Raw genomic sequence first — 14,958 nt, forward strand, 5'->3', positions numbered from 1 at the left:
TACAAAAACAACCAGAAAACACTTAACTAAATGGCAATAAGTATACACCTATCAATAATTACTTTAAATGTATGTCGACTAAATTTGCCAATCAAAAGACATAAAGTGGCTGAATGGATTAAAAAAAAACCAAGACCCATCTATACAAAAGACTCACTTCAGAAGAAAGGACACACACAGACTGAAAGTGAAGGGATGGGAAAACATATTCTATGCAAATGGAAATAAAAAGAAAACTGGAGTAGCTGTACTTGTATCAGACAAAACAGACTTTAAAACAAAGGCTGTAACAAAAGACAAAGGAGGGTGTTATGTAATGTAAATGGGTCAATCCAGCAAGAAGATATAACATTTATTGCACCCAACAGAGGAGTACCAAGATATATAAAGCAAATATTAACTGACTTAAAGGGAGAATTGAATAGTAGGGGACTTTACCACCCTACTTACATCAATGGGTAGATCATCCAGACAGAAAATCAATAAGGAAACATCAGACTTAAATGACACATCAGAGCAAATGGTCATAATAGATATATAAAGAACATTCCATCCAAAAGCAGCAGAATACACATTCTTCTCAAGTACACATGAAACATTTTCCAGGGTAGATAACATGTTAGGTCACAAAACAAGTCTCAATATATTCAAGAAGACTGAAATCATATCAAACATTTTTTCCAACCAGAATGGTATGAAACTAGAAATCAATCACAAGAAAAAAACAGGAAAAATTACAAAAAACGTGGAGATTAAACAACATGCTACTGAACGACCAATGGATAATTGAAGAAATCAAAGGATACATTTAAAAAATATCTGGAGACAAATGAAAATGAAAATACAACATACCCATATCTATGGGAATGCAGCAAAAGTAGGGCTAAGAGGGAAGTGACAGCAATGCAGGCTTACCTCAAGAAACAAGAAAAATCCCAAATAGATAATATAACTTTATAGCTAAAGGAACTAGAAGAAGAAGAACAAAAGAAGCCCAAAATTAGTAGAAGGAAGGAAATAATAAAGATCAGAGTGGAAATAAATGAAATAGAGACTTTAAAAAAATCAGAAAAGATCAATGAAACTAAGCACTGGTTCTTTGAAAAGATTAACAAAACTGTAACTGTAACTCAACATAATAAACGCCATATATAATGAACCCGCAGCTAATATCATACTCAATGGTGCAAAGCTGGAAGCTTTTCCTCTAAGGTCAGAAACAAGACAAGGATGCCCACTCTTACTACTTTTATTCAACATAGCATTGGAAGTTTTAGCCAGAGCAACCAGGTAAGAAAAAGAAATAAAAGGCATCCAAATTGGGAAGGAAGAAATAAAGCTGTCACTATTTGCAGATGACATAATACTATATAGAGAGAACCCTAAAGACTCCACCAAAACACAGTTTGAACTAATCAATGAATTCAGTAAAGTCACAGGATACAAAATCAATATACAAAAATTTGTGGCATTTCTATACACTAATAATGAACTATCAGAAAGAAAAATGAAGAAAACAACCCTATTTACAATTGCTTCAAAAAGAATAAAATACCTAGGAAAAAATTAAACCAAGGAGGTGAAAGTCCTATACACTGAAAAGTATAAGACACTGATGAAAGAAGTTGAAGAAGTCACAAATAAATGGAAAAGATATTCCATGATCACAAATTGAAAGACTTAATATTGTTAAAATGTCCAGACTACCCAAAGCAACCTACAGATTCAGTGATATCACTTTCAAAATTCTAATGCCATGTTTCACAGAACTAGAACAAAAAAGTTCTAAAAATTTATATGGAATCACAAAATATCCCGAATAGCCAAAACAATCTTGAGAAAGAAGAATGAAACTGGAGCTATCATGCTCCCTGATTTCAAACTAACCTACAAAACTACAGTAATCAACATAGTATAGTATTGGCACAAAAATGGAGACAAAGGCCAATGGAACAGAAGTGAAAGGTCAGAAATGAACCCACAGATGTGTGGACAATTAATCTGCAACAAAGGAGCAAGGAACATGCACTGGAGAAAGGATAGTCTCTTCCATAAATGGTGCTGGGAAAACTGGACAGTCACATGCAAAAGAATTAAACTGAACCACTATCTTACATCATACACAAAAATTAACTCAAAATGGATTAAAGACTTGAATGTAAGACCTGAAACCATAAAAATCCTAGAAGAAAACACAGGTGGTAACTCATTGACATTGGTCTTAGTAATGTTTTTGTGGATCTGACTCCAAAGACAAAGGAAACAAGCAAAAATAAACAAGGGACTACATCAAACTAAAAAGCTTCTGCACAGTGACGCAAACCATCATCAAAATGAAAATGCAACCTAATGAATGGGAGTAGATATTTGCAAATCACATTTGCAATAAGGAGTTAATATCCAAAAAGAACTCATGTAACTCAACAACAACAAAACAAACAATCCAATTAAAAAATGGGCAGAGGATCTGAGCAGACATTTTTCCAAAGACATACAAATGGCCAACAGGCACATTAAAAGATGTTCAACATCACTAATTATTTGGGAAATCCAAATCAAAACCAAAATGAGATATCACCTCACACCTGTTAGAATGGCTATTATTGAAAAGACAAGAAATAACAAATGTTGGAGAGGATGTGGAGAAAAGGGAACCTTCATATACTGTTTTTGGGACTGTAAATTGGTGCAGCCACTATGGAAAACTGTATGGAGGATCCTCAAATACTTATGAATAGAACTACCATATGACACAGCTATTCCACTTCTGAGTGTTTATCTGAAAAACATGAAAACAGTAATTCAAAAAGATAAATGCACCCCTATGTTCATTGAAGCATTATTTACAATAGCCAAGATATGGTAACAATCTAATTGTCCATTAATGGATGAATGGATAAAGCAGATGTGGTATATACACACAATGGAATATTAGCCAGCTATAAAAAAGAATGAAATCCTGCCACTTGTGACAACACAGGTGGATCTTGAAGGTCTTATGCCAAGTGAAGTAAGTCAGATGGAGAAACACAAATACTGTATGATTTCATTCATATGTGGAATCTAAAACACACACACACACACACACAAATGAACAAAATAAAACAAAAACAAACTCATAGATACAGAGATCAGATTAGCAGTTACCAGAGGGGAAAGGGGTTGGAGGGGTGAGTGAAACAGGTGAAGGAGGTCAACTGTATGGTGATGGATGACAATTACACTTGTGGTGGTGATCACTTTGTAGTATATACAGATATCAAATTATAATGCTGTACACCTGAAATATATTTTTTAAAAAGAGAAGAGTGTTTCAAGAAAGAGGAAGTGGTAAACTGCATTGAATGCAGCTGAGCGTTTGAGATGAGGACAGAGAAATTACCACTGATTTCGCAAGATGGATGGGAGAGGTGTTACCAAAGACGTAGTAAAGAACAGTGTCTCATTGAAACAGATTTAGGAGAAAATGGAAGTGGAGACCATGACTATAGAGAACTTCAAGAAATTGTGCTGAGTGGAACAGAGAAATGGAGCTATAGTTTGGGAATGTGAGGTATTGTAAGTTTTTTTTTTAATAAATGGGACATACTATAACATATTTATATGCTGATGGGAATAATAGATTGGTGACACAGACAGTATAATTACTTGTGTTAAGCCTTGAGAAATCAGGGAACTGGAATCCAAAGTATAAATAAAGGGGATGGCCTTTGATAGGAGCAGGGGTACTTCACTGTAACGATAATCTTACATTTATTGAGCTCTTAGTATGTACCAGATACTATTCAAAACACCTCACAGGTATTCATTTAATCCTCAGAACAACCCTATGAAGTAGGTACTATTACTACCCTCATTAATTTTAAAAATGAAAAAACTAGGGCGTAGCAAATTTAAATAACTTAAAGTCACACAGCTAGTAAATTATAGTCAGTATTTGCACATGGCATTAGATCCCACACTCTTAACCACAATGGAGGAATCTAGAATGTAGGCACAAATGTAAGTAGACAGTAGATTTGGTGATAAAAAGATGAAGTCCTCATGTGATTGCTTTTATTTTCTCAATGAAATATGAAGCAGGGACTTCCCTGATGGTCCAGTGGTTAAGATTCCACGCTCCCAATGCAGGCGGCCTGGGTTTGATCCCTGGTCAGGGAACTAGATCCCGCATGCCGCAACTAAGAGCCCACATGCCACAACTAAAGATCCTGTATGCCACAACTAAGATCTGGCACAGCCAAATAAATAATTTTAAAAAATATATGAAGCAAAGGTCCATATCAATATGTATAGATCAGTCTCATTCCTTTTAATGCCAACATGATATTTTATCATATGGTTGTGCTACAATTTGATTACTTAACTAATAAGTCGCCTATTGAAGAACTTTTAAGTTGTTTCAAGGTTTTTCTTATTACAATACTGCAAAAAAATATTCTTGTGCATATATACATATATATATGAGCATATTTATAAGTATTTCTGTATAACGGACTTCTAGATTTTTTAGATCTTCACAATTAAATTTTTAAAAGATACTGCTGTATATTAACGCATGTATGTGGAACCTAGAATAATGGTACAGATGAACTGGTTTGCAGGGCAGAAGTTGAGACACAGATGTAGAGAACAAGCATATGGACACCAAAGGGGGAAAACCGTGGTGGGGTGGGGATGGTGGTGTGCTGAATTGGGCGATTGGGATTCACATGTATACACTGATGTGTATAAAATTGATGACTAATAAGAACCTGCAGTATAAAAAAACAAAAAAACCAACTAATACTAAACTTTCTTTGGGTTATTTGCATGGAAATACGTTAATATAAATGTTTCAGACATTACATGAAATTTCTAAAAATCTTATATGTTCTGGTATAATGTTGTAAGTCATAATTCTAGTTATTACTTTAAAATGTATCTCAGAAATAACTAAATTTCCTTGTCAATTGCATTATTATGAACTTTCATCAAATCTTTAACTGTGGTCATTTTTAAGTCTTTTGTCATTTACAGACAGTTCTGGGTGTACTCTGATGCTTTTGCAAATATGTTCCTATAAAAGGGTTTCATCTTCAAGGAATTCATGGAAAAGACTCTGACAAGAACAGGTTTCTGGTAACTGACTATACTGCTGAACTGAATGAATAAGCATTTTCAGAACTCTAATGGAAAACTGATGAATTCACAAAAGTGCTAACAAAAGATCAAGATGAAAAAAAATTAATTACATGGGACTGAGTGAACTGATGAGGATGAGTATAATTTTTGTGACTTTCTGTTTGAATAAAAAAAAATCCCACAAGGACTCAGAGGCAAAAAATATACAAATCAATTTTCACTGCAAAGTAAAGGAGCTGTTACAGTGGAGGATTACTGGACTGAATGTCAATATTATGACATAGTATGAGTGTGTTTCGTGTTTGGTAATTGCAATCATTGTTGTTTTTGTTGTGGTCATCCATTTACAATGCTTGGTATCAGTTTATTTATCTCTTGTAAAAATAAAATACAGTGTGTGTGTGTGAAAAAAAAATCGGGGGTTGCCTACATTTAGTGCTGAGAGCTTTCCTTTTTCCTGTATTCTGTTTTTGTTTTTTTGTTTTTTTCTGGGTAGACAAACTATTCTTCACATACACTAAAACTTTCTTATGAAAGATTATTTCTTTGCTGAAATTGTTTGGTTTAGAGGCCATGTAGATTTGCTTATTTTGTTTATACATCCATGCTTTGTGAATAAATCTACCATGTTTTATTACCTAAAAAAAAAAAGATACTGCCAAATTGTCCTCCTAAAGGGTTATACTTAGTTATACTCCCATCCAATGTGTATGAGAGTGTCTATTTTCCATACCCTTGGAAACATTTGATGTTATCAATCTTTATAATATTAACCTTCATACAGGTTATACAAACAAGACACCTAGTGCCCAGATCTTGGTTTCTAAATACCTTTTTTTTTCCAATAAAGGGAACTAGGGCACCATGTAGAAATGGTTGATTCTATCACTGGGGTAGGGAATACACACAAGATGAGCCTGGAACATCTTGTAGTGCCAGAAAATAAGGAAGTAATCAAAAAATGGGGACATGTCAAAATGACATAGAAGCTCCCAATGGTCAAAGCTAGAACAATTTGAACAACAAAACAATGATAGTATTAGGTTATAAGTCATAGAATAAAATAAACATCCATTAGTCTATGCTGTTATAAGTAAATGTGTAAATAAATGGGAGAGAAGGGACATCTTCCTCAGAGAATTTCAATTAATACATACAGATAAAATGGAAGAAATAGAAAATCACCATTAGGTAAACACCACAGCAGTAATTGTTACCATAAGAACCACTAATGAATGCTAAATTTGGTGGGCAAAAGTATGATGAGAAACAGAATATTTGAATGGTCTCAATGTATCTTCCTACAAGATATTCATTAATCATAAAGAGGAAAATAGTAACTTTATAGTGAAGCATAGCAGACAGTACCTTAACCAAATGATCAAAGTTAACATCACCAGTATTAAGATATGTCAGCATCAGGTATCTCCTGATATGATGCACTAAAACAGACACAACACCATTTCGGTGGTATTCTCACCAACAATGCATAACCTCAATCTAATCATGAGAAAATGTCAGACAAACCCCAATTAGGGGCATTCTATAAAATAACTGACCAGTGAGAACTGTCACAATTAGGAACAGATTAAGGATACATGATAATAAAATGCAATGTGGAATCCTGGATCATAAAAGGACATTAGTGGGACAAACAAAAAATCAAATAAGGTCTGCACACTAGTTAATAGTACTGCATTAGTGTATTTTCTGGGACTTCCCTGGTGGTGCAGTGGTTAAGAATCTGCCTGCCAATGCAGGGGACACGGGTTTGAGCCCTGGTCCGGGAAGATCGCACATGCCACAGAGCAACTAAGTCCGTGTGCCACAACTACTGAGCCTGCGCTCTAGAGCCTGCGAGCCATAACTACTGAGCCCATGTGCCACAACTACTGAAGCCTGTGCACCCTAGGGCCCATGAGCCACAACTACTGAGCCCGTGTGCTACAACTACTGAAGCCCGTGCGCTCTAGGGTCCACCTGCCACAACTACTGAAGACCGCACGCCTACAGCCTGTGCCCTGCAACAAGAGAAGCTACCATAATGAGAAGCCTGTGCACTGCGACAAAGAGTAGCCCCTGCTTGCTGCAACCAGAGAAAGCCCTCGCGCAGCAACAAAGACCAAACACAGCCAAAAAAAAAAAGATTTTCATAGTTTTGATAACTGTACTATGGTTATGTAAGATGTTAACATTGGGGAAGCTAGGTGAAGGATATATAGGAACTCTTTTACTATTTTTGTGACTTTTCTATCAATCTAAAAAGGTTTTTTAAAAAAGATGCAGCAAAAAAAAAGAGAGCTAATTGTCCTAATTTGTATTACTACTCTGAACATTTTTCTTAGTTTATCAGTCATTTGTATTTCAGTTTCTCTATAAATTTTCTTTTCATTTACCCACTTTTTAGTTGGATTCTTGACTTCTGTATATTAAGAAAACTATATGCATTCTATGTTATGGAAATTAGCTCCTGTGTGTGGCAAATTATTTTCCAGTTTGTCTTGATTTTTTTTATGGTGGGTTAGTGTGTATATGTGTATATAGATTTTTTAAACTGATGATTTCTGCTGACCTGTGGACAGAAAATAAGGAATAGTAGCCAAGTGGCTTTAAGTCTTCAATAGTGATCAAAAGACCACAGAATAGGAACAATACTTTATGGAAATGACTTTGAGAAACTTTTTCTTTCTTCCATTATAAGTTACATTTATTTAAACATTTACATACAGTAAAATTCGTCCTTTTTGGTGTACAATTCTAGGAGTTTTGACAAATGCATACACTCATGTAATTATAATCAAGATACAGATAATTTCCATTATTAAAACAAATTCCTATGCTACCTTTTTGTAATCAGTCTCTCATTTTTAACCTGTCACCCACTGATTTGTTCTGTTCCCATAGTTTCATCCTTTCCAGAATGTTATATAAATGGAATCTATCAGTAAGTAGCCTTTTGAGTTTGGCCTCTTTCACTTAGCAAAATGCATCTGAGATTCATCCAAGTTGTTGCATGTATCATAGTTCATAATAGTTTTTATTGCTGAGTAGTATTCCATTGTATGGATATATCACAGTTTATCTATGCACCAGTTGAGGGACATCCTCCATTTTAATTTTCCTCTATTGTTAATGGTCTGCAGGTCTAGTAAAGGGCAGAGGTGAGATTTTATACCCAACAGGAAGAAGTTTCTTCTGAAAAGTCCAGCTTAGAAGTATGCTCCTGGGTAACATGTGCAAGAGGTTATACCAGTATAACTTACTTCTTGTCCTTTAAACTATATTTAAAATTGGAGTTAATCCTAAGTGAGCAGTATATCAAAGGAATAGATGTTTGTCCTGAGTATAGTTAGATGATATCCTCAGAGCAGGCCTGACAAATATTCTGGAAGCCAAGTCACTGGCAGAATATTAAAATTTTCTTTATTTAAAAAAATACTGAAAAAAGTAAAAATCAGCCCAAATCACACTTTAAAAATTTTATAAAGCAAGTCCTCTTTCAGCCTATCCAATCCCACCTCTAAAAGGTTTACAGTTTGGTATGTGTATTTCCCAGCTTTTTCCTAAGTTTATTCAGAAATATCTATATATACATATACCATACATACACAAATGCTTTTGTTTATAAAAAAGTATTCTATATATATGTGTGTGTATATATATATGTATATGTATATATATATATACACACACATCTATATATATATATATAAAACTTTTTAACTTATTATAAAATCCTGGACATCATACAGGTCAGAATGCATTAATAGATATATCCCATTATTTTAATGCCTGTATAGTATTCCACTAAATGGATGTGCCATAATTTATCCATTCTCATACTGACGGACATTTATTTGTATGTGTGTGTGACTTTATTAAAATATAATTCAGATAAGATAAAATTCACCCATTTAAAGTGTACAATTCATGATTTGTAGTATATTCACAGAGTTGTACAATCATCACCACAATTTTAGAACATTTTCATCAAGTTCTAAAGAAACCCCCTACACTTCAGCTATTACCCGAAGCCCTAAGCAACCACTAATCTACTTTCTGTCTCTGTATATTTAGAATCATATAATATATAGTCTTTTGGAGTGGCTTCTTTCATTTAGCATGTTTTCAGGGTTCTTCCACGTTGTAGCATATATCAGAAGTGTTCCATCCTCTTCTACTTTTTGGAAGAGTTTGTGAAGAACTTGTATTAATTCTTCTTTAATGTTTGTGAGAATTAATCTAAGAATCCATTTGAGCCTATGCTTTTCTTTATGGGTATTTAAAAAAATTACTAATTAACCACTTTACTTATTACAGGTTATCTTCAGATTTTCTTTGTCCCCCCCCCCAACAATTGGTTTCAGTAGTTCGTGTATTTCTAGGAATTTTTCTATTTCAAATAAGTTACCTAATTTATTGGCATAAAATTGTTCATGGTGTTCCCTCATAATTTTTTATTTTAAATTTTTATAAGGTTGGTAGTAATGTTCCCGCCTTCATTTCTGATCCTAGTAATTTGAGTCTCCTTTATTTCCTGGTCAACCTACTGAAAGGTTTATCACTTTTGTAGGTCTTTATACAGAACCAACTTTTGGTTTCGTTGACTTTTTATTCTCTATGTCATTTATTTATCTAATCTCTTATTTCCTTCCTTCTGCTTTTTCTAGTTAGTTTCCTTCTCTTTTTCCCGTGTCTTAAGGTGTAAAGTGAGGTTATTGATATGTTATCTTTCTTCTTTTAAATTATAGGCATTTGTACTTATACATTTCTCTCTAAGCATTGCTTTAGGTGTATCCCAGAAGTTTTGGCATTTTGTGTGTTCATTTTCACTCATCTCAAATTAATCTTGTAATTCCTTCTTTAACCCACTGGTCATTTAAAAGTGTGTCTAATTCATATTTGTGTTTCCCAACTTTCTGTTATTGATTTCTAACTTCATTCCATGTGGTCAGAGAACATACTTTGCATGGTTTTAATCCACTTTAATTTATTGAGGTTTGTTTTATGGTATGTGATATGGTCTATCCTGGAGATGTTTCATGTGCACTTGAGAAGAATGTGTATTCTGCTCTTGTTAGGTGAAGTGTTCCATAAGTCTCTTTAAGGTCTAGTCGATTTATAGCATTGTTCAAGTCTTCTATTCCCTTGTTCATCTTCCGTCTAGTTCTTATTGAAAATGGGGTACTTAATTCCCCAACTCTTATTGTATACTTTTATATTTCTCCATTCATTTCAGTTTTTGATTCATGTATTTTGGTACTCTGTTGTTAGGTGCATGTGTGTTTATAATTGTTATATCTTTCTGATGGATTGACTTTTATCAATATAAGATGTCACTCTTTCTCTATAGTGACATTTTTTGTTTTAAAGTCCATTTTAAATAGACTTTAGATAATAGTATAGCCACTCCAGCTTTCTTATAGTTGCCATTTGCCTGATATTTCTATCCTTTAATCTTCAGTCTGTATCCTTGAATCTAAAGTGTGAATCCAATAAATAGCATAGAGGTAAGTCTTGTTGTTTTTTTTTCCAGTTTGATGATCTTTGCCTTTTGATTGGATTGTTTAATCTATTCATATTTATTATTAATATAGGTGGACTTACGACTGCCATTTTACTGTTTCTTTTCTATATGTCTCAAGATTTTGCTTCTCCATTCCTCTTTTTGCTTTCTTTTGCATTGAACATTTTCTAATAAAACATTTAAATGTCTTTAATATTTTCACTATATTTTTAGTTATTTCTTTAGTGGTTGCTCTAGGGTTTACCATATACATCTTAACTTAATTGGCTTCAGCTATATACTAACTAAATTCCAATGAGATATAAAAACCTTATTCCTATATAAACCTATTCCTTTTCTCACTTTCTGTGGTATTATTGTTATTATCATTATTATTTCTACATTACAAACCCAACAATATATCATTATAATCATTACTTAATATAATTTTATGTCTTTTAAAGAAGCTGAGAGAAGAAAGAGCAAGTATATATTTACAACTTTTTTATATTAACCTTATTTCCCATTTCTTATTTTCTTCATTCGTTCCTGTGGATTTGAGTTACCATTTTAGAGTCATTTCTTTAATCCAATACAGCTTTGTTTCCACGCACTTCCTTTGTCTTGTTATTGGTAAATATATTACAGTTTTATATGTTATAGATCCAACAATGCAACTATATACATATTGTCTTATAAAATAGCTTTTTAAATCAATTAAGAAAGGAAAAATGTATTTTGACTGTCTTTTATAATTACATAATTACCTTTACCCATGATAATTTTTTAGATGTGTAGATTCAAATGACTGTCTGAGGTCACTTGCTTTCCACCTGAAGAACTTCCTTTAATATTTCCTGTAAGTCAGGTCTGACAGCAACATACTCTCCCAGTTTTTGACTATGTGAGAATGTCTTTATTTCGTCTTCATTTTTGAAAAACAGCTTTATTGAATACAGGATTCTATATTGACAGTTTTTTTCTTTCAGCACTTTGAATATGTTTTCCCACTGCCACCTCCATTGTTTCTGATGAGAAGTCATCTATTACTCTTATTGAGGTTCCCTTGTAAGTGGCTTCAGTTGTCTCATGTTGCTTTCAAAAGTTTCTCTTTGTCTTTGGGTTTTAGCATTCTTATTATGGTATGTTTGTTGATTTCTTCTTGTTTATCCTAATTGGGGTTCATTGAGATTCCTCAGATGTGTAGATAATGTTTCTCATCAAATTTGGGATGTTTACAGCCATTATTTATTGGAATAATTTTTCTGCTCCTTTCTTTCTCTGATATTCCCATAACAAGTATGTTGGAGTGCTTAATGAATTTCCATTCTTTTTTCTTTCTGATCTTCAACCTGGATACAATTATCCCGTTAAACATCACAACCCAATGAGGTAAGTAGTATTATTATCCTCATTTTTATAGAGAAAACTGAGGCTCAGATTAAGTGACTTGCCAAGGTCACAGAATGGTAAGTATGGCTGTGAAGTTCAAACAGGTCTGACTCCAAAGTTTGTACTACTTCCTCTATATCATATCATTTTCTATTCTCCAGCAACTACAAACAAACAACTGGGGGATTTGGGGTAGGCTGCCTCTCTTCTAGAGAGCTCTTTCTTTCTACCCCTCTTTAGTATTCTTTGCTAGTATGTTCCTCTTCTAAAATTAATATATCTAATCCCTAACATGTAATAGACAATGATTCAATGTTTATTGCTTTGAATTCAATCATTACTCAATGGTAGCTAGCTTAAATGACTATGAGAACATTAATGTTTTGATCTAAGCTCTTTCATTAGAAAAAATATAAAGCTATTTGAAGACAGTGATAACTTATAGGGAAATGTCCATTAAATATGTCGACTAACTTATGAAAACTACCTACTGTTACTGCTGATAGGTCTCATTCAAGAGCATTTGCTGATGTTTAGGCCTGGAGTCTTGGTCATTTATTTACTAGGAAAATAAAATTAGGGACAAATGGGCTCTAGAGATAAATATTTCAACACTTAATTAGTTTTTTAGTTTTGTATATATAGGAGGCAGTGACAAATATTTAAGACCTCATATAAATTATAATGATTAAAAAAAAACCCTTGGAAGTAATCCACTGTAATTTATCCTGAGAAAATGATACTCTTTATTCCTTACCCTCCATACTCATTATATTGTCTATTCTAGAGAGTGTTTGATTATAAAAAATGTTTTCTACCAATTCTTTCCAAAAGCTGAAAGGGATTTTAATTCAGTTTTCTCTCCCTCAGTTAGCTTCTCTTCTTCAATTCCAAATAAATTGCTATCTATATACAAATCCTAGATCCTAGATTCTGATGCAAGAAAGACCTCCTGGGACTCACAATCTTTATGTCTTCTAGCTGCCACTGATTTCTGTAGTATTATCTGTAGTAGATGATATTAGAGAAGCAGCTTGGAGATCTGACTGCTGCTTTTTGTTCTTTCCAAATTCTATCACCAATATTTTCCCACGTAATTTATATCCATTTACTAGACGCAATGCTTGCCATGCTATTTCTGTATCTAAAAGAGAAAGAAAAAACATCAGTTTATATGTGGCTTAATCGATTTTATTCCAAGTCTAGTTTATGTTGTTTTGCCTTGGAGTTCAGTGTAGGCTATAAGGCCATGTAATTATTTGATTTTATTGTGTTTTCTACAATCTCAAATTTATAATAACTCAGCAAGATTAAACTAATGGCTAAGAATAACAACAATAAAATCTTAAAATGGATATTTGAGAGCTTTCTCCTAATTCAATGATATAGGTAAAGAAACAAGGATACAGACAGTGTGCTTAAGAGGGTTAAGCTATAACTAATAATACACAAACCTCTATCTTAGATAACAGATTATAGGTACTGTAAGAATGAAATCATTTTCAAAATGGGGAAGACAAATAAAAGAAGTTATCATGGTATTGAGGACATTTTGCTACTTTTTCCTTTTGATCAGAGAGTGGTTGTAGGAGCCCTCATTAGGATAAGTAAGTTTAAGAATGCTTGCAGGCATATGGAAGCTTGAGGTGTAAGAGTATATAGCATATAGCAGGAGGATTTGATTTATGGGTCTCAGAGCCTGGATGTGGGAAATTAGGAAGGAATGGAATTACTGCCTAGGGTCTGTGAAATCGTAAGTGGACAAGCAATGTTTTTAGATTGAACCAATTTATGTCTCATATATGTATGCACTACAAATTTTCAAATGCATGTATAATTACTAAAACGGCTATTTATTTAGAAGTACTTAGTGTATAGAGCCTTTTTATTACATATCTTTTCAATTAATGGATCATATTAGGTGGGGGTGCATGAAGTAATTTCATAAGTTTAAAAAGGGTTCTCACACTTGAAAAGACTAAAAATCACTAGTGTTGAGGATCCACAAACCTTCAATGAGATAGGAAAGATGGTACAATGCTGTATGAAAAGAATGCAGGGGAGTTTGGCACTGCTCATGTGTAAAAGCACTTCCCTTTAAATAGATTACTAGGCTGTATATAAATGATGATACTTTAGGGATAATAAAAGGCACAGCTCCTACCCAGCCCCCACCAAAAAAAGAAAGTCTGGTCTGTCATAGAAACTGAAATTCCTATACAGGTATAACTTGTTTAACTGCACTTTGCTTTATTATGCTTTGCAGATATTGCAGTTTTTTCCCTCAAATTTAAGGTTTCTAGCAACCTGCACTGTCAGATGATGGCTAGCATTTTTTACCAAGAAAGTATTTTTAAATTAAGGTATGTACATTGTTTTTTTAGACAAAATGCTACTGCACACTTAATATACTACAGTATAGTACAAACATAACTTTTACATGTGCTAGGAAACCAAAAACTTCATGTGACTTGCTTCATTGGGATATTCACTTTATTGCAGTGGTCTGGAACTGAATCCGTAATATCTCTGAGATATGCCTGTATTATTCCTCCCTTTGGTTTAGGATACTGAAATCATGTATTAAGATGCAAACAATAGTTAAAAGAATATATCACCTACTAGCTAATTATGAATTACTAATGAATTAGCATAATATAGCATAATAGCATAACATCTTGCAGTCTCTTAGTCCTAATAGGGCATAATGCAAGTACGAGTGTTCTGATCAGAACACCAATATATTAATAATTAACATAATTATAACTTGGACTAGAAATACTATTTTCAGCAAAGGGAAAGTAAATTTTGATGGCGTGAGTAGGAAGCGCCAAGACTGAGGAACAGTCAGGACAAAGGTGTAAAGTGGTCGTGCACTGTCAAAGGAGGAGAGGAAGCACAGAAGGGAAAGTAGAGAAAAATTAAAAACATGTTTT

The 14,958-nt window shown here is 33.5% G+C and overlaps 1 protein-coding gene across 4 annotated transcripts in view; it reads right to left on the minus strand.

The window, feature by feature from the left end:
- Positions 1 to 7,803: 7,803 nt before the first annotated feature.
- The window catches only part of RBM41 (RNA binding motif protein 41), a 65,074-nt gene continuing 57,919 nt past the window's right edge, over positions 7,804 to 14,958 (minus strand). For 3 of the 4 annotated variants that reach the window (XM_057538201.1, XM_057538200.1, XM_057538198.1), the window contains one exon: positions 7,804 to 13,166. In XM_057538201.1, the coding sequence (XP_057394184.1) occupies positions 13,000 to 13,166 (167 nt within the window). In that variant the 3' untranslated portion in view covers positions 7,804 to 12,999. The remainder of the gene's footprint in view (positions 13,167 to 14,958) is intronic. The other variant, XM_057538199.1, reaches the window with a different exon arrangement.

Source organism: Balaenoptera acutorostrata, chromosome X (assembly GCF_949987535.1).
Source record: "Balaenoptera acutorostrata chromosome X, mBalAcu1.1, whole genome shotgun sequence".
Taxonomy (NCBI): Eukaryota; Metazoa; Chordata; class Mammalia; order Artiodactyla; family Balaenopteridae; genus Balaenoptera; species Balaenoptera acutorostrata.